Below are 21,809 nucleotides of genomic sequence, written 5' to 3' on the forward strand. Positions count from 1 at the left end.
CTTTATTTTCTTATCATGTCACTTCCAAAGAGAATTATTAGAGTAAGTAAACAAACATGTTCACGTGCTAATACCAGGAAACTGAACGGCTAGTATCAGACCCCGTGCCGGGTATCACAGCAGTGCCACATGAAGGCAACTTGCGCTACTTCAACGTGACCATCGACGGTCCCTCCGGTTCGCCATACGAGGGAGGCAAATTCAAGCTGGAGTTGTTTCTGCCGGACGACTACCCAATGCTGGCCCCTAAAGTGCGTTTTTTGACCAAAATATACCATCCGAACATTGACAGACTGGGAAGAATCTGTCTCGACGTCCTAAAGGCCAACTGGTCTCCAGCATTGCAAGTGCGCACCATTTTGCTGTCCATCCAAGCACTTCTGAGCTCGCCAAACCCAGACGACCCACTAGCGAACGAGGTGGCTGAGGAATGGAAAAATAACGAGCAAAATGCCATCAAAACCGCCAGAGAGTGGACTGAAAGATTTGCACAGTGATTACAACCTCTAAATACGAGCTTCGCGAATTCCACCGGTGAGCAACACTTCACCTTCCCACACACTTGCCAGCACGTCACTGAAGTCGTCAACATACACAATTTCGAGTCCCAAAGTCTGATAGACCCACTTTTCAGGTTCTCCAGCGTGCGTGCGGCCCTCCTTAAGAAGCTGCTCTTCCTCGTCGAGGAATTTAGCAAAAAGCTCTTTGGCTAGCTCCCTGTTCCTCAGATTATAGATGAAGTCTTCAATCACATCCTTGCGGTTCTGCCGTGGAAGTAGCACCTTGTTCACCTTGCCTGCAAGGTGTGCACCCAGTAGTTTTTCTCTCACTCCTCCGATTGGGAGAACTTTACCAGTAAGCGTGATTTCTCCTGTCATGGCGAGCGTTTCCGGCACTTTTTTGCGCAAAACCAGGGACATCAAACACAGTGTCATGGTGATTCCCGCCGAAGGCCCATCTTTCGAGATAGCACCTTCGGGAACGTGCAAATGAACGCTAGTGTTCTCATATCGTTTGAGCAGTTCGTCTCTAAATTCTTGAGTGCCGGCCACCAAATTGTTGTGTAGCAGGTATCCAACAAGGGTATTTGCTATCTGGGAGCTCTCCAACAACACCTCTCCCAGGCGTCCAGTGCAGTTCATTTTCTGCGATCCAGGAAGACCGATCATCTCAAATCGTAAAAGAGATCCCGACCCGTCAGAGTTATAGGATAATCCGTTGACCACGCCGTACCCTTTCTGAAATTTGGTCTCACCTGCCGCTGTAGCACGAAGATGTGACGGACTGCCAATATATTTTGCGAGATCGTGCACAGTCACCGTTTTGGTGGCCTCGCCCATTTGCCTCTCAACAGCCTTTCCTCGACAGATAGCCGCAATCAGCCGTTCAAGATTTCGAATTCCTGGCTCGCTGGTGTAGTGCGTGGCCATCTTCAGGATCGTCTCGTCGTCCATGGCCACCGCGTCACTAGAAAGTCCTGCACGTTCCAATTGGCGCGGAATAAGGTATTTCTTGGAAATCTCAACTTTCTCCATATAATTGTATCCTGCAAGTTCAATTACCTCCATCCTGTCACGCAAAGGATCACTTAGCTGCCATAGATCATTCGAGGTGCACACAAACAGTATCTGTGAGAGATCTATAGGGAAGCCGATGTAGTGGTCGTGGAAGTTGGTGTTTTGTTCAGGGTCCAGAATTTCCAGCAGAGCAGCCTCAGGGTCTCCTTTCCGAGAGTTGGATCCGATCTTGTCCACCTCGTCCAATAAAATCACCGGATTCATTGACTGAGAGCGCCGCAGGGCCTGGACTATTAGCCCTGGAATTGCACCAACATAAGTTCTTCTGTGGCCCTTCAGGTCTGCAAAATCATTTAGTCCACCAACACTGATCCTCTGGAACTTTCGCCCCAGAGTGGTGGCAATTGACCGCGCCAATGACGTTTTCCCAACGCCGGGAGGGCCTGTGAGAAGCAAGATTGGCGCTTTCAGGGTGGAAGCCGGGCGCTCTTTCGTTGTAGGCTCGTCTCCAGTGCCGTATACAAATTCCGGCTCGTGTCTCGGCTGTTTCTGATTGTGCAGATTCAACACTGCCAGATACTCTAGTATTCTTTCCTTGGCACTCTCCATGCCGTAATGATCGGCGTCCAGTTGCTCTCGCGCACGTGCAAGGTCCACATTGACTGATTCCACAAAAGAGTCGAGCCGCTGCCACGGAAGATCCATGATAATCTCCAGATACGCTCTCAATACCTGGTAATCCGAGGAACTGGACTGCATCTGTTTGAGTCTCTCAAAATCCTTCGCAATAAGTCTCTTACCGTCCTCATTAATCAGATATTTGTCCAAAGAGTCGACAAAATCCTGGATACTCTTATTTTCGTCATTGTCCTCAGCCGTTCTGCTCCCACGGCCAGTGACCCGCATGAGACCCATCTCCTCAACTAGCCGACGCAAATTCCGCAGATGATTTGAGATAAATTGTGAGCGCGACACATTGCTCTGAGCCTTGCTGCTATGGTGATCAAGACTGCTCCAAATCTCCGCCAAATAGCTAGTATCGAGATGTTCTTCAAACACCTTGTTCGCGAACGCCACGCATTTGTTAAATACTTCGATACGTTCTGCTCCTTTGGACCTCAGATACGAAATCTTCAGCTCAATTGGAAATGGAAACAGCGCAACAAGAACGTCGTTGTAGTGAGCAAAGTCTCCTGACTTCCTCCCGTACGCTTGTCTCAGTCGTTTCAGACCTGCAGACACGTCTGACGCCGACAGCTGAGCATTCAAAAGCGTTGCAAGAGGCGTGAGTCGCAAAAGAATGTGCCGCGAGCGTTCCTCCTTGTCCTCTGAGTCCAAAGTGCCCTCGTCCTTGTAGTAGGTTAGGAACTGGTCGATGTTGTCGAATAAACGGATCATGTCTTTCGTGTCGGGATGTGGCACAGACGTTTCCTCCTGAATCTCAACGGTTGCCGTATCCTCGTCGGATTGCACAATATAGCCCCGCGTAACGCCCTTGAAACTCACCACGGTCGTCTCGCTCATCTCGTAAAAGCCGTTCACCACACAGACGGTGCATGTGTCCGAGTCTGGATAGCCAGGCACACAGGCAACTAAATGTTTAGAAGAAAGACCAAAGCGCGAAGCAATTGCCGCAACACGTTCTGAGCGTTCCTTAGCTGACCATCTCGAAGCCAGATCAAGAGCTTTTTGCTTATCGAAAACAACACGATAAGTGATGCCGGGAAGAAAAATGAGGTTGCGCTCCAACCGGTGGACAGGAAGTTCCACTTGCCACGCTGAAGACTTGGAAGACATGCTAGTGGAATATATCTGACTGAAGGCTACTTTTGGCGAGATAATATATAGATTATCGGATAAGCTTTCCTAATGGAGCAGGAGTCGCACACGACTTATATTTTTTGCTTTAGCTATACAACAACAGAGAAATGAATACTTATGCCAACATGCCAACACTCTAGAACAAGCAATGATACCACCCGAAGCACTGGCTCACTTGATGAGGTCCAAAATTTGCTGCGTCAGGTTGGATATCTCATCTGCCCCGTTGAAATCTTCGCCGGTTAGATTGTTGAGGTTCATCTTGCCTCTGTTGATTTCGCTTTTTATTTTGGACTTGATCTCCTGGTTATCGGATTCTAGTAACTGCAGCATCGTCCACAAGGCAATGTGCTCGAATGTAGAGTTGCCTGAGTTCAGAAAATCGGAGATGAAGCTAGAGATGCCGTCGTAATTTTCCAAAATTATCGTATAATCTTGTATTCTTGAGCACAAGTTGGCCAGGGCAGCGGCCGAGTTACCGCTCACTTCAGGGTTCGACGATTTGGTAAGCGGGATCAACACGTCCATGATACCAAGCTCAAGCAGCTTAGCCTTGAGGTCATCTGCCAGCGCGAGAATTGCAAAACATGCAGATATTTCGCTTTGGACGCTTTCGGGAGCTTGCAACACCAACTCTTTGCATTTCTTAACCGCGCCCGCTTCCAGTAGCTCCATGCGATTTCTTTCACTGCTGGCAGCAAGGTTCCTCAAAGTGGACACGGCGTGGCATTGTATCTCGACAGAATCCGTGTAGTCCACCAAATTAACCAGAGGCTTCAAGAAACCTGCGTCGATGATCAATGCCTCGTTCATAGGGTGGATCGATATATTGCGGATGCATGCGACGGCAGCAAGAACCAATGGTTCGTGCTGCGACTTCAGCAACGAGACGAGATTCGGCAAGCCACCCGCGCGCACGATCTCCAATTGGTACAATGCATCGGAGGCTAGGTTTCTGAGAGCCAACGTGGCCTGGCATTGGACCCTCGGGCTCGAAGAGTCCATTAGTTGCACCAACTGGCTGACAAGCTTTGGCTCGGTGGTGGCCAGTTTTTTTCTATTGGACTCGTCCACAGCAATGTTGGACAATGCTGTCGTACAATAGTACTGGACGTCTGGGTCAGAGGAGGAAAGCAGCTGAACCAGAACTGGCACCGACCCGGCCTCCACAAGCTCTTTTCTGTTTTCTAGAGAATGAGTCATGTTCAGCAGGGCACCTGTGGCATTCCGTTGAACCCTGAGGTCTGGGGACTTGGCGAGTTTCGTGAGTGGAATAAGAGCACCAGAGGTGGCAATTTTGGTCTTGTTCTTATCCTGGGTAGCCAGATTTGTGATACAGCCAACAGCATTGCACTGGACCTCAATGTTGGAACTCATCATCTGCCTGATAAGAGGCACTAGTCCGCCCATCTCCACAATTAGGACCTTGTTGTCATCGTTGACTGCCAGGTTACCTAACGCGGCACAGGCTGCCCGTTGGACGTCCTGGTCAGAGCTCTGTAGCAATATTAAAATCGGCTCCAACACGTCTCTCGAGACGGCGCGGATGTCTTTCTCTGTTATTTCGGCAAATGCCAAAGCTGCACTTCTCTGGAGGTCGATATTGTCCGAGTACACGAGCGTGCTAAGTGCTTTCAGCGGACCATCAGAGAAAAAGTCCACCTCGCCACGGTTCTCCAAGTATTGCAAGAGAGCGGAAATCGCGTCTCTCTCGTTGTCAGCTAGAAGTTGGGGATACAAGTTGTCATGCTCACTTTTGCTACAACAACAGCCCATTTTTATGTGTTATTTCCAATTGAAGACGCTCTTCTTATTTGTTGGGTATGTTTTCGCAGAAGTGTCTATATTGGCCTCAATAATTTGTTCGGTTATAGGTTTGCCATAAGATGTAATCTTACACGTCTTATCCGTTTGTTCTGTTTAAACAAATTTTTATGAGGGCAAGATGGTAGTGAGAGACACAAGATAAGATACAAAAAATGTCTTCTAGATTGGTCCAGCGTGCTATTTTCAAGTCGACTCGCGAGCCTACGGGCTTGTTTTTGGAGATTACCGCATGGAGCTGTTTGGTGTTTAGCAATTATTACCCATTAATTTTCGTTCAGTACATACTCGCAAAGTTCTGCCTCTTCGGCTTTACTGACATGGCAGGTTTTCGTTCCTGCTTCACAAACGGATCGGCCTTTTCGTGGTACGGCCTGTTTCCAGGCCTACTATCTTTCGCGCGTGTAGGAGACTTTTCCCTGGCGTCCTTTTGGTTCCTGAGTCTTTCGCGGTACTCTTCCACTTTCTTGTCGATCTCGCTGTCTTCAAGCCCGTCATCCTCAAGCTTCTCTCTGTATTCCATTACTTTTATCTCCAACTGTCGTTTGCGCTCGTGAAGGTCGATATCTCTGTCTCGAACAGTAGTGGCAACCTGTTTGCGCTCGTTTTTCTGCCGAAGTTGCCGCCTCAAATACTGCTTCCCCCCACTCTCATCTATACGCGCATTGCCGTGCAAGTTGCTGAGGTTACGCTGCACGTATCCGTTTGTTCCAGAGCCCCTCGCGGTGCTCAGACCGATTCCATTGTACATTTAAATTTTATTTAATTTTTGTTGGCGGTGCAAATCGTTTTAGCATGTCGCAACAGATGCTGAGTCGCTGGATTAAGCGGGAGAACAGTTCATCTCCCGTGCCAGACACGGCCAACAACACAGAGGCGGTGGAAAACAGCCAGAAGAACGGCAAGTCGCGTTCCACGCCGTCGACTGGGTCCAAAGCGTCGTCCATAGACGCGTTCAGGTATTCCGACACTGCTGGATCGCTGACCCGCTCCAAATTTGCAGATAAGCTTAAGGGATACACTGTTGGGACCCGGAAAAGGCTGTTTAGCGAAGAAGGCGAGGATGCCCCGAAAAAGGCGAAATCAAGCAAGTTGACCCCACTCGAACAGCAGATCTACGATCTCAAAATGCAACATAGAGACAAACTGCTGGCCATTCAAGTTGGCTACAAATACAAGTTCTATGGCGAGGATGCTCGTGCTGCGTCGCAAATTTTGAACATCATGTTCATTCCAGGACGGCTGTTTTTCACCAACAGCGATGACCTGTACGATAAACTGGCCTACTGCTCTATTCCCGACGTGAGACTTCATGTTCACCTGAAACGGTTGCTGAGTGCCGGCTACAAAGTTGCCGTTGTTGACCAGAACGAGACAGCAGCCATCAAGTCCACCACAGCGTCGAAAAACAAGCTGTTTGAGCGACGCATCAGTAAAGTGTACACTTCGTCCACGTACATCGACAACGAAGACGTGATTTCTGGGGGCCGGTTCGTTGTCGCGTTGACAGAGACTAAGAACAAGGAAACCCCTGTGATATCTCTGGTTGCCGTTGACGTTTACTCTGCAGACATCATATATGACGAGTTTGAGGACAATTTTGTGCGCAACGAGCTGGAAACTAGGCTTTACCATCTCGATCCAACGGAATTTCTATTAATCGGAGAGATTTCGCGTGAAACACAGAAAGCGTTGGATCTGTTTAAACGGTACACTCGTGAGTCGGCAACTAGCTTGCGGTCGGAGGCCAGGGATGCAAAGACATACACGCAGATCGCCGATGTTCTGAACGTCAACCTATCCGACGAGGCCTTTGATCTCGTCGCAAAGCTTTCAGTCGCTGTCCAAGGTTGTTTTGCAGAGCTCGTCGAGCACATGATCGAGTTCGAATTGGCCAACGTGTTTGATCTGGTGGACAAATACACCCATTTTTCCAGCGTCCATCGATGCATGATTTTGGACGCAAACACTCTGCGTAACCTCGAAATATACAAAAACAGCACCAATGGCCAGGAGTACGGCTCTCTGCTGTGGATGCTGGACCATACAAATACCCAGTTCGGACGCAGAGAGCTAAGACGATGGATCGGCAGGCCATTGACGGACAGAGAAGAGGTGGCCAAGAGAGCAGACTCCGTGGAGAGCATTATGAAAAACTACCAGTCCGTGGCCATCGAGTCGACCGTCAAGCTTTTGCGCAATTGTCCGGACCTGGAGGCGGCGCTCAGTCGTATCCACTACGGCCGGTCCAAACGCAAGGACACTTATATGTTTCTCAAAAAAATGAACGAGATTCTCCAGTTCTACGGAGACCTCCCAGACACCTATGCTACCTCTGTGCAGACCAACCCGTCTCTACGGGAGATATTCGATGATCTCAAAACTTCAGCCTCCTCTGGGCTCAAAGACTTCAGGAATTTGCTGGACATGGTCCACTCGCCAGCAGCCATCGACGACACGAGCCCCGAGCACGTGACCGGCTATTTCAACACCAGCTTCTTTGATTACCACCTGATCCAACAGCATCTGGAGAACATTTCTCAGGTGGAGCAGCAGCTGGAAGCCGAACTCAAGGAAATCCGTAAAATCGTTGGCCGTCCAGGCATGGGCTATGTGACCAACAACAAGGAGCCGTATTTGGTGGAGGTGCGCAACACTCAGGTTGCCAGCCTGCCGAAAGACTGGCTTAAAATCAACGGCACCAAGTCTGTGTCGCGGTTCAGAACTCCTTCGGGAGCCGCACTCTACAGACAGATCCAGTACCACTCAGAGATGCTCCAGAAAGAGTGCAACGACTGCTTCACCAAGTTTGTCAAAAGAATCGACGAATACTATCTCGACTTGAACAAAACTATTCGACATCTCGCTGTTCTAGACTCACTAATTTCCCTGAGTGCCGCCTCCTCGCTCAACGAAGGCTATACAAAACCTGTGTTTGTGGACTCTCCGTGCATTGATGTGAAAAACTCTCGCAACCCAATTTCGGAAAACCTCAAGACATCAACTCGTTACATTCCCAACGATTTCAAGATGTCGCACTCAGAAGGCAGAATAGCCTTGATCACAGGTCCGAATATGGGAGGAAAGTCGTCTTTCATCCGCCAGATCGCACTGCTTGTGGTCATGGCACAGATAGGCTGCTACATACCTGCGGACTCCGGGTCCAAGCTGAGCATTTTCGACTCGATCCACACCCGAATGGGCGCACAAGACGATATTATCAAGGGAGAGTCTACGTTTCAGGTGGAGCTGAAGGAATGCAGCACCATTTTGAAAGAGTGCGGACCACGGTCGCTGGTTCTGATGGACGAAGTGGGCCGCGGAACCAGTACCATGGACGGCTTCGCCATAGCGCATTCCATTCTGCGGTACCTTGTTACAGATAGGTCGCCGTTTGTACTATTCATTACACACTATCAGAACCTGAGGTCGTTTGAGAGGTTCAAAGAGGTGAAAAGTTACCATATGGGCATCCAAAAAGTGGATGAAGACATCGTCTTCACATATAAGCTATCCGCAGGATGCTCTGATCGTTCATACGGTATCAATTGTGCAAAGTTGGCAGGACTGCCTAAACCTGTTCTTGAATCCGCACATCAGAACTCAGTCAGGTTCGAAAATGACTGGAGACTCAAGGAGGCACTGAGTCTGGCACACAACTTTCGCACTCTCATAGAAAATAAAGATTATGCCAAGCTGCTGGAACTGGCACAAGATCTGGTGTGATCACATTTTCAGGAACCGTCTGCTGCTGACATTGTCGGGCTTTGTAAGCGTGTACGATATATCTCCCAACTCTGTGCCTTCAAACCGCATCACATTGCTATCGTCATTATGATGAATCGTAACCGAACTAAAGTTCTCAAATGGGTCTGGGGTATTGCTTGAATGTGCTGGAGACGAGGAAGTCTTGCGCTTCGATTTCAATGTGCCAATAGAGCCCTGCGTTGTCTTACCCTCCTTGTCGCGACGGCTCTTCTTTTGCGTGAACACAGGGATCATTGGTGGTTTCTGGTTCCTCAGAAGAGCCCATTGAACGTTCTTGAAAAATGCGTGTGTTTTAATCTCCGATGCTCCACTACGGGAGCCCAACCGCTTCGTCTCATCCTTGATAAGGAGTTTCTTTATCAAATTGCGACAGTTGCTAGAAACAGAGTTGTAGTCAGGAAACTGAACCTCATTTTTCAGAATGTTAGAGAACGTCTGGTTTCGAGTAGAACCTTTGAACGGCGTAATACCATAAATCATTTCGTAAATGAATATTCCCAGAGTCCACCAGTCAACAGCAGCAGTGTGTCCTTTGCCCCAAATGACCTCAGGTGCAATGTATTCCTCAGTGCCCACAAAAGAGTTAGTTCTAAAGCCGTTGATGCAAGCGTTTGTGTCCAGCTGAGGAAGATTAGTAGCCGACTTGTGCGAAGAGACAAGTTCGGGTCTTTTGATGTGATCAGTTTGTTTCGACAGGTCAAAATCGCTCAACATGATGTGTCCCGACTGATGCAAAAGAATGTTTTCTGGTTTTAGGTCTCTGTAGATAAATCCCATCAAATGCAAATACTCCAACGCAGCAACAACTTCAGAAGCATAAAACCTAGCATCTGCCTCGGAGATGCATTTCATTTTGCGCGTCTGAAGTGCTCTGAAGAACTCTCCTCCCATACAATATTCCATGCACAAATAAAGATGGTCTTCTGACTGGAATGAATGATATAGCGTAACTATGAATGGATGGCATGCCGTTGCCAATATTTCCTGTTCTGCTAGTACCCTTTTGATCTTATTACGCTCAACCATTTCCTTCTTGTTCAGAATCTTCATCGCATATAATTTTTTGTTTGACTTTTCTCTCACCAGATAGACTTTTCCAACATCTCCTTTACCCAGAAGCTTGAGCTTCTCGAATGACTGCGGTGTCACTTCTACATTGGACACTTTTACTCCTGTGCTCGAATAGTTTCTTCCGAAACTTCCTGGTGACCTGGAACCGCTGGAGTTCGTGACCTTGATCTCACCTATGTGTTTCGATATGTCGTTTATCTCAGGGGCAGAAGCAGGAGCTGGATTGGTATCAACGAGCTGTTTGAGTCCAAGCGGGGCAGAAGCAACTCGTTTCAGCTTTTTCTGGATCGACAGGGATTTCGAACTTGGAGGAGTCGGCTCCTTGAACTCCTTTGGTTCCTGTGGCTCCTTGTCAGGCGGCTCGCTCACTTCCTCCTCTGTGGATCCGTTGTACAGTGTAGTTGTCGAGTTATTCACAGAATAATCGTGCTTCAATTTGACCTGAAAATCGTCAACAGGGTTGATGTAGTCCTGTTCTGCAATATCGCATTCTTCGGAGGCCGCGGTGAGTGAGATGGACGGCACAGAATACGGCTGAACTGGGCTGGAGGGCGACCTTATGCGGCGAAATTTCTTCATGAGCGAGTTGCCGTTGCTTTCTTGACGTTCTTCCTCTTCATTTTCTACTACCGTTCCTTCCTGAGCAGGATGCAAGTCTTCGTGGTCGGCGATGGAGTTGAGACGGAAAATCTTTTTGATTTTGGTAAGTGCGCTGTTCTTTATAATCTCATCATCGTCTAGCTCTCCGTGGGAGATATTCAGATTAAAATAATCCTGATGTGCCTCGTCGCTCGTTGTTGGTGGAGTTTGGATATGGTTGGCGGACGAATCGTCAATAGCTGGAGTTGACATTTGCTCAGGCACGTAGGTCTTTGCTGGCGCAGAGTCCTGTCCAAAACTGAAAAACCGTCCTATTGAGAGTTTACGGGAGTTTGACCTCGATCGTGATCTGCTTCGGTTATGCGACTGTATGCCTGTAGACGAATGCTCAGGCAGCGATAATGGCTCTGTGGTAGAGCCGGTGGAGTCCGGAAACACATCCTGCTGGACAGCGGTCGCGGGCGGCGTATATGAGTTCGACTCTCGCCGCTGTGGGACGTTCTGGGAAGTGGATGTGTCTCCATGGTGGGCAACGTTACCGGGCCTATTTTCCGACGTCATGGCTTTCTAGAAAATACTTGTGCTAGCGGGAGGTTGAATTCCATAAACACGCACACTCGTCTGACTAGGGAAGCGAGGTTCAAAGTCAGAAAAATTGCGGGTATATATTCTGATTCAACAAAGGTCACTCACTAAGCCTTGAAAATAGTTTTTTCGGCAGAAAAATATACATTTTGAAGCGATATACACGGTTATATTATTAAATGCAGCCATCTCCTTCAGCTGTTGGCCAAGTGCGGAGGTAACAGGAAGTTGGCAATAGAGTCTTTGATGTAGTAAATGTGTCCGCAGTGACGACAAGTCATCTTACCGTTTATGATTTGTGTTTCCAATAGTAATGAGTGCAAATCCTTAAGCATCTGCTCGTTGTCCTCGATACCTTCTGGTTTCGTGGATGGGAGAGTAGTGTTACCGAGATCCGCTGCAACTTGGACGACAGCGTCCCAATTCAGTCTGGGGAGCATGGAGATAAGAAACTCCGGGTTGAAGTCGTGCTCCTGAAGTTGGAGTTCACACTCCTCGTACTTTAAAGGGAACGACAGCTCCGATGCGTCACAACTCTTCACCGCACACTTGACGAAATTAGTTGCAAGAAACTTCATCAGCTGGAGATTAAAAGTAAATATTTTTTTCAATATTTTTTACCGTTAATTTTTGATTCGTGCCTTAATTACATGCATCTATGCTAATCTTAGTCTTGGAGCTCTTTGCGATCTTTTGCGCCAAATCAGGATGTCCGCCTTTCAGCAGCACTTGTTGTATTTTCTGTAGTTCCTCTGCGGACGGTCCGCTAGCTTTACCGACGTCTAGAACTGCGCTTAGAAGTGACTTAGAATCAGTCTCGAGTCTGGTCCACAGATCGACCATTTTTGAGAACAATCCTAGATCTCTCAAAATATATTCCACCCACCCGTGGTTGTATATCTTCAAGTTCGACTGGCCAACCTTATCCTTGAGCTTTGATTTTGCCAACGTTATCCGCTCTCCCTTGGCCTTCGTCTTGAGGAATCTTTGTGTAATCTTCATATGTGCCTTTTCTGCCGACTTCCGTGCACGGCTCTTTTCATCCATAGGCGTGGCGAGTACCACCTCTATCACAACCTGGGCCAGAGAATACAATTCTAAGTCGTAGAGCTGCGAAAAAACCATCTTGAAAATCTCGTTTGACTCTGTTTGGTAGCTTGTGGTTTGGCTCAGGTACTGTTCGATAATGCGCGATAGGTTCAGAACGTATTGCAGCAAGGACTGTTGCGAGCTCGTCAGTTGATTATAGTTATTTTCCAATTGAAGATACACGTTAGTAGGGTCATACTGATCCTCCACAGCGTACGGCTGCATTCTGTAGTGCCGTACCAACCGTTGACTGTCTTCGTATTTTTCAGCAATTGTGGTGTTTTCGCTCGGGTTTTTGAATTTGCTTACCAGACGGCGCGGTAATTCGTCAATCTCTTTGGGAACGCTCAAGTTGGTGTTCTCAAGGTAAATAGGCACCCCAATGCACTCAGTCAGCTCGTCCGGAGTTGATGGAAATGCTGGCACCATATCGTTCACGACAGACAGCGTCTCCTGCTTGCAGGCAGGTTTCTCTAGCAAACCTAGCTGGAGAAAGCTCACTCTCTCGAAAGGACGTTGTTTGATGTGATTAGCTAGTGGACCATAATCTCCCAAAACCAATTCCGGTGGGGCATCCTCGCGCACAACGTCTATCTTGGTTGTGTACTCCTTGATGAAAGGAGGCAGGAGCATAAAGAAAATCAAGTGTGAGCCAAAAGACACAAGCTTCAGGTCTTCAAACACACTCCAGCCAGAACCCGAAACCCTGCGCGGAATTGGCCTCTTGGGTCCCATGTGAATCCATCTAGGCGAAGAGAACTGTCCAAATCGCCAGTTGGAAGCACGGAAAGCTCGAAAACCCGTGCGGCCAAACATCTGTTGATATATTAACCAATGAAAAAATTACAATTGAACATGGGTCTGACGATTTTGCTGGTGTAGAGGTGGGCGAAAGAAAAAACTTGCAATTACCTGTAGATCATGGTCTCTCACTTGTTTGTTTCTGGTGAATTGAATGGGGTCTCGGGCCTAAAGCCTGTCGAGAACCCTCCATTTGAGTACAGATTCAAGATCCAGTGCACTGCATGTCGTGAGGAGCACGACAAAGAGATCAGCATAAATTTGCTAGAGAAGCATGAAATACAGGGAAGCAGAGGAGAGGCCAGCTTCGTGTTCAAGTGCGATTTCTGCGGCAAACAGTCAAATGTCGAGATCTCGCTACCCAAAAACTACACTGGATTGACGGAGGACTCGAAAAGAGCGGTGATGCTGGACATTGAAGCACGAGGCGTCGAGCTAGTGGAATTCATTCCTGTCGGTAATTTCGAGTGCGTTTCTGAACAAGGCACCAAGTTCACGGAGGTAGATATAAGTGAGGGCGAATGGTACGATTATGATGATAATGCTGGAGCGGAGGTGAGCATCACAGATCTGAGGTGGGAGATATCCAAAAAGTAATGACGTGTATGAAGGTCGGACATTTAGAGTAAGCTGGTAGTAAAAGAAGCGTTTTAGTATACGTCTTAGCGAGCTTCTAACATCGGTAATTTACAGAGCATAACATAGTGTTTGTTAGTAGACCTGGAAAAAGAATATTGACGGAGCAAGAACGACGCGTCGAAAAAGGCCAATGAGCCGAAGTTTTTTGATTTAATATTATACTTCAGGGCAAACTCATACACCATGGAAAGCAATGTCGCTGACCAGTACGAGATCCAGCCACCTGGATCTCCGCTGCCATTAGAACTGCTCATGGTGGTGTTTCGATTTTTGGACCCCGGATCGCTGAAGAACATGGCCCTTGTTTGCAAAACCTGGTATCGTCTATCAAAGGACAATTCTATGTGGATGCAGATATTTAAGGAGAGATTTAGCAATATCGGATCTGTCTTTCCGCGCGTATCGCGCACAAGACTGTGGCGGACAGAGCTGATCGAACGAGAGACGCTCATAAAAAACTGGAAGAAAGGAAAAGGTGTTCATAACACATATAATCTGGAAAGCCTTTTTTACACTACCGACCTGCAATGCGACTTCAAAAACAACAAGCTCATCTCATTGAACAAGAACACAGGAAATTTGGTGACGTGCAGCCTGAACAATGGTGCCAACACCGATCTGCAACCGTCTACAATCCCCAGCGGCACTACTGCCTACGCCATGAGCAAACACAGTATCGTGTTTGGAAGGTGGGACAGCAAAGTCTTTGGCTCACTTATTAACCACAAGAATATTCTCTTATCTGGAATCAAGGAGTTCAAAGGAAGCGGCCATCAAGGGATGGTTACGTGTGTAAATGTCAACCAAATAGAGTTAGGAAAAGAGGGCAAAATAGGAGCAATCACAGGGGACGAAAATGGAACTATTGTGGGCTGGGACCTAAAGAAAGGTACCCAAGTCGCACAGTGCAAGATCTGTGAGGCTACAATCGCTAAAGTGGACTCGGATTACAAAGATGTGATTGTGGTTTTGGATACGCAAGGAGCGCTTTATGTGGTGAAAAATATGTTTAATGTTTCTGACTGCACGCACGAGGTCCACGAACTACAGGTATCACTGGAGATCAATCCGCAGAATGTGATGTTCATGAAGATGTACGTTGATTACGGAGACAGCAACATCGTCCTGATCGATGAAAATACAGTGGAAATAATATCTTACAGAGACAATCTTGTGAGGAGATTAATCACTGACGAGCCTATTTACAAATCCAGCTTGGAGCAAAACAGCACCGCATTTACCAAAAGGGATGTCGAGGTTGTGGGAACAGACCCGTTGTTTTTGGCAATTTTGTTGAAATCAGGACGAGTGCTTGTGATCAATGTTCGTGCTTATGAGTATCAAATTCGGCCTGTCCTGGATATCTTTCCACGGCTTGCCTACGAGGACGATGATTATCAACGGGTGGTGGCAATAAACCAGAACGTGGATCTCCCAGCTCTCTCAGAGATTGCAATAAACTCTTTGGTGGTTGCAGTAGGATCCTACAATGGAAAAATCGAATTTTACGATATCACTACAGGCGAGTTTTTCAGAAAAATAGCCATCAAGTCCAGCTCGAAAATGCTTCAACAAGTGGGCAGCCAGCTTCTGCCAATATCCAACATTGTAATGGACCAGTCGCTTTCTGCTGGAGTGGTTGCCTATGGTTCCATGGTGCAGTTTTTTAAGTTTGGAGACTTTTACAAAGAACTAGAAACAAAACGCAAAAAGAAGAACTTCAAAGAACGCAAGTACAGCAATAATCATATCAAAGAAGCTATCAAGGATTACGAATACGAACTTCATGAAGAGGCGCAGACCGCGTCGAGACTCCAGAAGTACAACGGAGACCATCTCGAAGACTCTGACGAAGAGCTTCAAATGGCATTGGCTTTGAGCATGTCAATCAATGAAACTTCTATTGGCTCACAAGAGCAGGACGCTGATCTCTTGGTGGCAATAGAATTGTCCAAACAAATTATCTGACACGACAATATATATAGATATAATTTACCAATCATCGTCATCATCGTCTTCCTCGTCGTCGCTGTCGCGATGGGCTTTTTGTCGAATGGCAGCGGCCAAGCCCCCTGCCAAACTTTGTTCTTCTTGTTGTTTCTGCTTCAAGGCAGCAGCCAGACTACCTGCCAAACCATCAGAGGATGTGGCCGGTGTTGTTGAGTTTGTGCCATTGGCTGATGCCGGTATGGTGCCGTTTCTAGCAGAACCATTAGCCGTAGAGTTGGAAGTCGCAATGGAAGGAGCAGGCGGAGCAGCAGGCACAGAAGATCCACCTTTCAAAAGATGTGCTGGTGGATCGCAAGGAACGATGTAAGCCGTAGGAACCCATCCCTCTCTGGTTTCATCCAATGACTTGGCCAATGACCATCCGGCACCTTGATCCTGTAAGATATACATCACTGTGTCTTTGGTAACCGGGAATTCGGAAGGAGAGCCCGAGCCCGGGAAATCGTAAGCGGCCTTGAACGTAGGCCACTTCGGCTTGGCAGCCGCAGCCGGAGGAGGAGGTGGTGGTGGTGGAGGAACAGGGTTTGTCTTACTCGATTGAGCATGCTGAACTGGTTGTACGGCTGATTGTGGAACTCCTGCGGTCTCCACATGTGTTTGGCGACTCTGCGGAGGTGCAGGCTTTGGCTTATTGACGGCTGGGGCTGGTTTTCTGTTCACCGGTTTCCTATTGATCTGCGGTTTTGCTGCCGAAGGCTGGGCTGGGTGGTAGGCAGCCACAGCGGCAGCAGTTGCCTGGTTCGATGCATGGGCGATAGGGGCCGTGCTGCCAACGGTACGCTTGTAGTTTGCAATAGCGTTGCCGTTGCTCAAAATAGGCCGTCCCTTTGGTTTCTGCCTAGACGTGCTGGAAGCTGGCAACCCAGCCGCAACCTTGACGGTACCTGACTTGTATGAGTCTCCATGTTTAGGGCTCGTGTTGTCGGCTTGGAATTTCACCACATGAGGCTTTCCTGGTTTCTTGTTGTAAGTTATGGTTGGACCAATGTCAATACCTAGGTTTTTGTTCAGCTTTTTCAGATGAGTCACCAACTCGGTCTTGAATATAGTATTGATGAAAAGATCTGGCTGGGTGGTAGAGTTCAGGTTGAGGGCGACCCAATCATCTTGATATTGAGAAAGAGAAACCTTGTGAATTGCTGAAACCGGGATCTTTGTTTCAACAACATAGGAGACTTTTCTGTTAACTAGCTCCTCCGCAATCACGTAGAATTGTGAACTGGTGAGGATAAAAATCCTATTCAATCGTTGAGATGATCTTCCAAATTTCGAATGTAGTATTTGTCCCCTGGACGAGAAGATAACATAGTCAGAAAGTCCAAGAGATTGCATCAGGAACTTTCCAAACCCACCGGTCTTATCGTTACATCCAAGATAATCTCCCATATAGGCTCTAGAGCCAAGAATACTGAGCGTTCTTCTTTGCTTTTTGTTGACAACCAGTGAGGTACCGTAGTCTCTGAGTTGTTCGTACTTGTTACCTCCCACTCTTTCTCTCCACATCTTTTGGACAAACTTTGCAGCATTCTCTCTTCTCTTGAGCCATCTTCTGCAAGCTCTCTGTATGACTTTGGCTTTGTTTGCCCAGTAGTTTTCTCTCATTTCTTCCAAAGAAAATAACGTTTCAGGTTTCTTAATAAACACCTTCGTGACACCAAGTTGCCATTCTGTATTTGGAATGCCCGTGTCTTGCAAGATCAGCGTGGTTGCAGTTTTGGCATCGCCGTCCCAAATGTATTCACCAGCGTATGATGTTCTGGTAGAAAGAAGATAGAATCTTTCCACAAATTTGTCAAATGTCTGTCTATAAGCAAATCCTGCTCTTCTGATTCTAACATTCTCTTGCAGACCCAGGTACTTGACTTGATGCAACACCGCTTTAGTGTCATATTCTGTAGGAGACCTGTTTTGGTTAGGTTTTATTGTTCTAATGTAAGAGGGCTGGGCTTGAGAAAGAGTGTCGACCAAAAGGTTGGCACTAGTTTTGATCTTATCACCGGCAGTTGGTGGCCTCTTCTTGGATGACGTGTCGATTTTCTCCGGGAATATGGTCTGAATAAATGTATTTTGAGATGTTCCAATCATCTCAAGCAAGTCCTTCAGTAATTGATCCTTATTTTTGTCTGTCATGGTACCTATATCGTAGGTCACATCACCAGCATAATGCTTGATAATAAATTTGGAGGATCTCAATTCGAAGTGGGGGTTGCTGCTGACCATATTCAGTCTCTGTGCAAACGATTGGTCAGCGGCGGAAGAATCAGCGTGAGCAGTTGCACAGGCATCATTGAGCGCGGCAAAAATTCCTGGCGGACGCTTGGATTCAATTAGATCGCAAACAATTTTGTTGTTGAAGTAGTTGATCGGCGTCCATTGAATTTGCTCTCTAACATACTCGTCCTGCTCGGATTTCAAAGTCAACTGAATAAAAATTTGTTGCAGCTTCTCGTTCACGTAATTGATGCAGAGCTGTTCAAACGAGTTGTGCTCGAAAATCTCAAAACCGTAGATATCCAAAATACCAATGGATCTGTGAGCCTCGAGGTTCAAGCTTTGGAAAGACTTGTTGACTCTCTCAACAATCCAGTCAAACATGTTGTTGTACAGTCCTTTGGCTAAAGCGTCTCGGCTTGCTGTTGCTTGAACAGGGTTTAGAGGCACGTGGTAGACAGATCCCCGTCTCATCCCATGGGACGTCTCCATTGTTCTTTCGACAATGGATTTCACCAGGACCTCTGGATTGACTTGGAGGAGATATGCAACGAAGTCGGTAACTCCAGTGTCTCTGACCTGAGCGTTACCTTCTGCGTCCTCAACGAATGTAATGTTACCAATCCATAGAATAGCAGCCAACACTCTAAAGACCTGGTCCTGTTCCTCCTGGGTGAGACCAATGGTAGTCATCGAAGCAAGGGTATCCTTGAAATCCTTCAAATCGTCGATCGAGTCCACCGAGGTGCAGCCAGAAGCACTGGTATAAACGTATTGTTCAGGGCTTTGAACACCAAATGTCTGCCTATATTGATCACTGGCTCCTTTGGTGTACTGGTAAAAGATGTGGAAGTTTCTCTCGTTTCTAATCTGCCCCACCACTCGTTGTTTCTCCAGGAGATAGTTTGTGATGTTGGCACTAACGGGTTCGAATGACTTGTTGAACTGAATCTCGAGGTACTTACCGTGTCTCGACGAATTGTTGTTTCTGAGAGTCTTTGCGCATCCGAAGGATTCCAGCAGCGGATTGGTAGCCAAAACCATGTCTTTTATGCGCTGAATATGGGAAGAGGAGGTATACGAGCCTGAAACAGCAGCTATATACTGCATGATTCTCTTGGCCGCTTCAGTCTTCCCTGCTCCAGATTCACCGGATATAATCACACACTGGTTCTCATTGTATGCTCTCATGTTATAATACATGCTCTCTGCAATTGCAAAGACATGCGGAGGCACCTCGAGTCTGTTCTTGTTTTTGTAGGAGTTCAGCACCTCGTCCGTGTAGATGCCCAAATCCCGGAAAGGATTGACGGAAATCAAGACATGCCCGATGTATGTGTAAATGGTACCGTGATGGAATCTTTTTTCCAGGTTGTCATTGATTGTCTGATCGCTAATGGTGGACAGTAACGTCAAATCGCTGACCCCAACTTCTTTTGTTTTATTTGACTCAAACTGGGCCTTTTTCACCGGAGCATTACTCTTTTTAGGAGGAGGACCTGTTCCGGTGTTCTTTGTTCTGACTGCTTTTCTGCTCAGCACTGCCATCGCCGGAAAAAACACAAGTTGTCTAAAATAAAAGTGTTTGCCCTTTGATAAACTAACGGGCCGGTCGGAAGTCGATCGACGCAGACTGAATCAAGTGCCTGTCTTGCAAAAGAGTAAAAAAATAAAAAATAAGTAGGGCTATACGAGGAATATCATTACACCATGTGGGAGGATTATTTTTCGGTTCAAATCTTCTTCATCATACTGAGAGAGACTCTGGAGTCGGCCATAATTGTGTCGGTGCTTCTTTCCTTTTTGCAGCAAAATTTCACATCGAAAGATGAGCATGGCTCACTTGTGGTCCAGGGATCGGCCTCCGTGTATCGGGGCTTGGTGCTTCAAGTTTGGGTTGGTGCACTTTCCGGCCTGGCTATTTGCCTTTGTCTCGGTGCCATTTTCATTGCTGTTTTCTACCTTGTGGGAAGCGACCTCTGGTCTGTTGCCGAACGGGTTTGGGAAGGAGTCTTTAGTATCGTCAGTGCGCTCATCATTGCCGTGATGGGAATGGCTCTTTTGCGGATAAACCAACTACAGTCCAAATGGAAATGGAAGCTTGGTGCTGCCCTGAATGAAAATGAGGAGGAAATGCTCCACGACTTTCAAGATGAACCTATGTCCGATTACTTGACCAAGTCTGTGAAGGTGCGCGCGAAACTTAGAAAATTCACCCGAAAGTACGCTTTGGGGATACTGCCGTTTGTGACTACACTACGCGAAGGTTTGGAGGCTGTCGTGTTTGTGGGAGGAATCGGTGTCAACCAACCAATATCTTCTTTTCCACTAGCCATCGTTACCGGCGCCCTCGCCGGCACAGGAATCGGTGTCGCCTTATACAAAGGAGGTAACAAGATGTCTTTGCAGTTTTTCCTTGTGGTTGCGACATGTTTCCTGTACCTTGTCGCTGCAGGCCTGATGTCGAGAGGTGTTTGGTTCTTGGAGCTCGAACGATTTGTCCAGAAATGTGGCCAGGACACCTCTGAAACCGGTAGCGGGCCGGGATCTTATGATATCACCAACTCTGTGTGGCACGTGAACTGCTGCAATGGACTCACGGACGGTGGGTGGATGCTATTCAACGCGCTTCTTGGTTGGACAAATTCTGCCACTTACGGATCGGTTGCGTCGTATATTTTATTCTGGTGCTTCGTCATCGGCCTGATAAAGAGCAGAGAGGTGATCACTACAAACGGTTACTTACCAGGAATACCATTGCGTTTCCAGCTAAAGAGACTCAAGAAGAGAATCGCAATAAATCGGATATTGTTGGAGGAACTTGTCCAGGACTATCATGACGTTTCCAGCAACCACAGCATCGACCAGGTGGCTGCTGTCAACGAACAGAGCACCTTATTGCATAGCTCCGATAATTAGCCGACATATTTTAGTCTTGCAGCAGAAATTTTATTAGGTTCTTCGAGCCGTATGGGGGGAATGCCACACTGCCGGTCAGGCAAGTAATAAGCTCGTCGTCCGCGGTAAATGCCCTTGCAATCACCGTGTACGTTCCTGGAGGGACCTCATTAGGAATTTCGACGATCTTGGTCAAGTCGTAGTTGTCTTTTTTGAGAGGGCATTCCATATCGACATTAGGCAACTCCTCGCAAAGATCGTAAGTTTGGTGCAATAATTTGATATATCCGTAGGTAACATCCACTTCGACGTAAGCGCCTTCGTCAACCTCCTTTGAAAGGTCCCCTCTGGCAACAATAGTCAAATTTGTGCCGCGTTCTGGAGGGTTAGGCGCAACATCCACATGAGTCAGTTTGAGGAGTTGAGAAGACGAGGAGTCGCATAGAAGAAGGGGAGAGTCGCCCGGAACAGGCTTGGTGTCCTGGCCTGGAAAAGCAAACGGGTTGAGCGAGAGACCGTTGACAAGAGAGAGCAAAAACACTAAAGGCACAGGGAAAAGCATTAGGAAGCAAGCACTGAAATTAGAAAGGAGGCAAATAATTTTTGAAAGCGACAATGCGTCGACAGAATCTGCCGACAGAAAGATTGTCGACAAGCGACGATAACGCAATAGTACATGGTGTTATTACGCAGTGTAGCCTGGCTGCAGAAGTGCGCTGACATTCATGTGTAAGAGCCGCGACTTTTTTTGCGCCGTCTCAACACCACGCTATAGAGACACAGTCCACCGGCCGCGTCACTCCACCCCGGAGATGGCCTCATGGACGGAGAAAGGGTAAGCGAAAATGTTGAGGTGCGAGGTGTAGTGTTCCGAAAGTCCACGTAGCCAGCGGTGGCATCGCACGGGATAAGGATGTTGAGGACGGCCGTTCGAAGCAGCACAACGAACGCGACAGAGTGCTCAGCTTAGTTTAG

The 21,809-nt window shown here is 47.5% G+C and overlaps 13 protein-coding genes across 13 annotated transcripts; 5 read left to right on the forward strand and 8 right to left on the reverse strand.

The window, feature by feature from the left end:
* Window positions 1-15: 15 nt before the first annotated feature.
* Window positions 16-3,314, forward strand: OGAPODRAFT_83516 (uncharacterized protein; the record flags this gene model as incomplete). The annotated part of the gene is made up of 2 exons (XM_018356705.1): window positions 16-42; window positions 78-3,314. The coding sequence occupies 2 exons, from the start codon at window positions 16-18 to the stop codon at window positions 495-497; spliced, it is 447 nt and encodes a 148-aa protein (XP_018209503.1). The 3' UTR covers window positions 498-3,314.
* Window positions 37-3,314, reverse strand: OGAPODRAFT_95563 (peroxisomal Lon protease; the record flags this gene model as incomplete). The annotated part of the gene is made up of 1 exon (XM_018357767.1): window positions 37-3,314. One exon carries the CDS (start codon window positions 3,312-3,314, stop codon window positions 507-509), a length of 2,808 nt encoding a protein of 935 aa, XP_018209504.1. The 3' UTR covers window positions 37-506.
* Window positions 3,315-3,388: 74 nt separating this feature from the next.
* On the reverse strand, window positions 3,389-5,143 carry OGAPODRAFT_17271 (uncharacterized protein). Its single transcript, XM_018355004.1, has one exon. The coding sequence runs from the start codon at window positions 5,112-5,114 to the stop codon at window positions 3,510-3,512; it is 1,605 nt and encodes a 534-aa protein (XP_018209505.1). The 5' UTR covers window positions 5,115-5,143; the 3' UTR covers window positions 3,389-3,509.
* A 449-nt stretch (window positions 5,144-5,592) lies between these two features.
* On the reverse strand, window positions 5,593-5,910 carry OGAPODRAFT_43800 (uncharacterized protein; the record flags this gene model as incomplete). Its single annotated transcript, XM_018355463.1, has 1 exon — window positions 5,593-5,910. A coding segment is annotated over one exon (318 nt), but the record flags the coding sequence as incomplete, so codon positions are not given.
* A 305-nt stretch (window positions 5,911-6,215) lies between these two features.
* OGAPODRAFT_43190 (uncharacterized protein) lies at window positions 6,216-8,813 on the forward strand (the record flags this gene model as incomplete). The annotated part of the gene is made up of 1 exon (XM_018355448.1): window positions 6,216-8,813. A coding segment is annotated over one exon (2,598 nt), but the record flags the coding sequence as incomplete, so codon positions are not given.
* OGAPODRAFT_17272 (uncharacterized protein) lies at window positions 7,157-11,286 on the reverse strand. Its single transcript, XM_018355005.1, has one exon. It carries the CDS (start codon window positions 11,160-11,162, stop codon window positions 8,889-8,891), a length of 2,274 nt encoding a protein of 757 aa, XP_018209508.1. The 5' UTR covers window positions 11,163-11,286; the 3' UTR covers window positions 7,157-8,888.
* Window positions 11,287-11,322: 36 nt separating this feature from the next.
* OGAPODRAFT_17273 (uncharacterized protein) lies at window positions 11,323-11,764 on the reverse strand (the record flags this gene model as incomplete). The annotated part of the gene is made up of 1 exon (XM_018355006.1): window positions 11,323-11,764. The coding sequence occupies one exon, from the start codon at window positions 11,762-11,764 to the stop codon at window positions 11,381-11,383; it is 384 nt and encodes a 127-aa protein (XP_018209509.1). The 3' UTR covers window positions 11,323-11,380.
* Window positions 11,765-11,808: 44 nt separating this feature from the next.
* Window positions 11,809-13,083, reverse strand: OGAPODRAFT_17274 (uncharacterized protein; the record flags this gene model as incomplete). Its single annotated transcript, XM_018355007.1, has 1 exon — window positions 11,809-13,083. A coding segment is annotated over exon 1 (1,178 nt), but the record flags the coding sequence as incomplete, so codon positions are not given.
* A 113-nt stretch (window positions 13,084-13,196) lies between these two features.
* Window positions 13,197-13,781, forward strand: OGAPODRAFT_77870 (uncharacterized protein; the record flags this gene model as incomplete). Its single annotated transcript, XM_018356391.1, has 1 exon — window positions 13,197-13,781. One exon carries the CDS (start codon window positions 13,197-13,199, stop codon window positions 13,671-13,673), a length of 477 nt encoding a protein of 158 aa, XP_018209511.1. The 3' UTR covers window positions 13,674-13,781.
* Window positions 13,782-13,882: 101 nt separating this feature from the next.
* OGAPODRAFT_95570 (uncharacterized protein) lies at window positions 13,883-19,406 on the forward strand. Its single transcript, XM_018357768.1, has one exon. The coding sequence runs from the start codon at window positions 13,899-13,901 to the stop codon at window positions 15,681-15,683; it is 1,785 nt and encodes a 594-aa protein (XP_018209513.1). The 5' UTR covers window positions 13,883-13,898; the 3' UTR covers window positions 15,684-19,406.
* On the reverse strand, window positions 13,883-21,785 carry OGAPODRAFT_83522 (uncharacterized protein). Its single transcript, XM_018356706.1, has 3 exons — window positions 19,690-21,785; window positions 16,317-19,435; window positions 13,883-16,271 (listed from the first exon to the last, which is right to left on the reverse strand). Exons 1-3 carry the CDS (start codon window positions 19,712-19,714, stop codon window positions 15,708-15,710), a joined length of 3,708 nt encoding a protein of 1,235 aa, XP_018209512.1. The 5' UTR covers window positions 19,715-21,785; the 3' UTR covers window positions 13,883-15,707.
* OGAPODRAFT_95573 (uncharacterized protein) lies at window positions 19,623-21,785 on the reverse strand. Its single transcript, XM_018357769.1, has one exon. The coding sequence runs from the start codon at window positions 21,394-21,396 to the stop codon at window positions 20,866-20,868; it is 531 nt and encodes a 176-aa protein (XP_018209514.1). The 5' UTR covers window positions 21,397-21,785; the 3' UTR covers window positions 19,623-20,865.
* OGAPODRAFT_39671 (uncharacterized protein) lies at window positions 19,803-20,753 on the forward strand (the record flags this gene model as incomplete). Its single annotated transcript, XM_018355384.1, has 2 exons — window positions 19,803-20,098; window positions 20,144-20,753. Coding segments are annotated over 2 exons (906 nt in total), but the record flags the coding sequence as incomplete, so codon positions are not given.
* Window positions 21,786-21,809: the final 24 nt, after the last annotated feature.

The sequence above is a fragment of the Ogataea polymorpha genome (assembly GCF_001664045.1).
Source record: "Ogataea polymorpha strain NCYC 495 leu1.1 chromosome Unknown OGAPOscaffold_6, whole genome shotgun sequence".
Lineage (NCBI taxonomy): Eukaryota > Fungi > Ascomycota > Pichiomycetes > Pichiales > Pichiaceae > Ogataea > Ogataea polymorpha.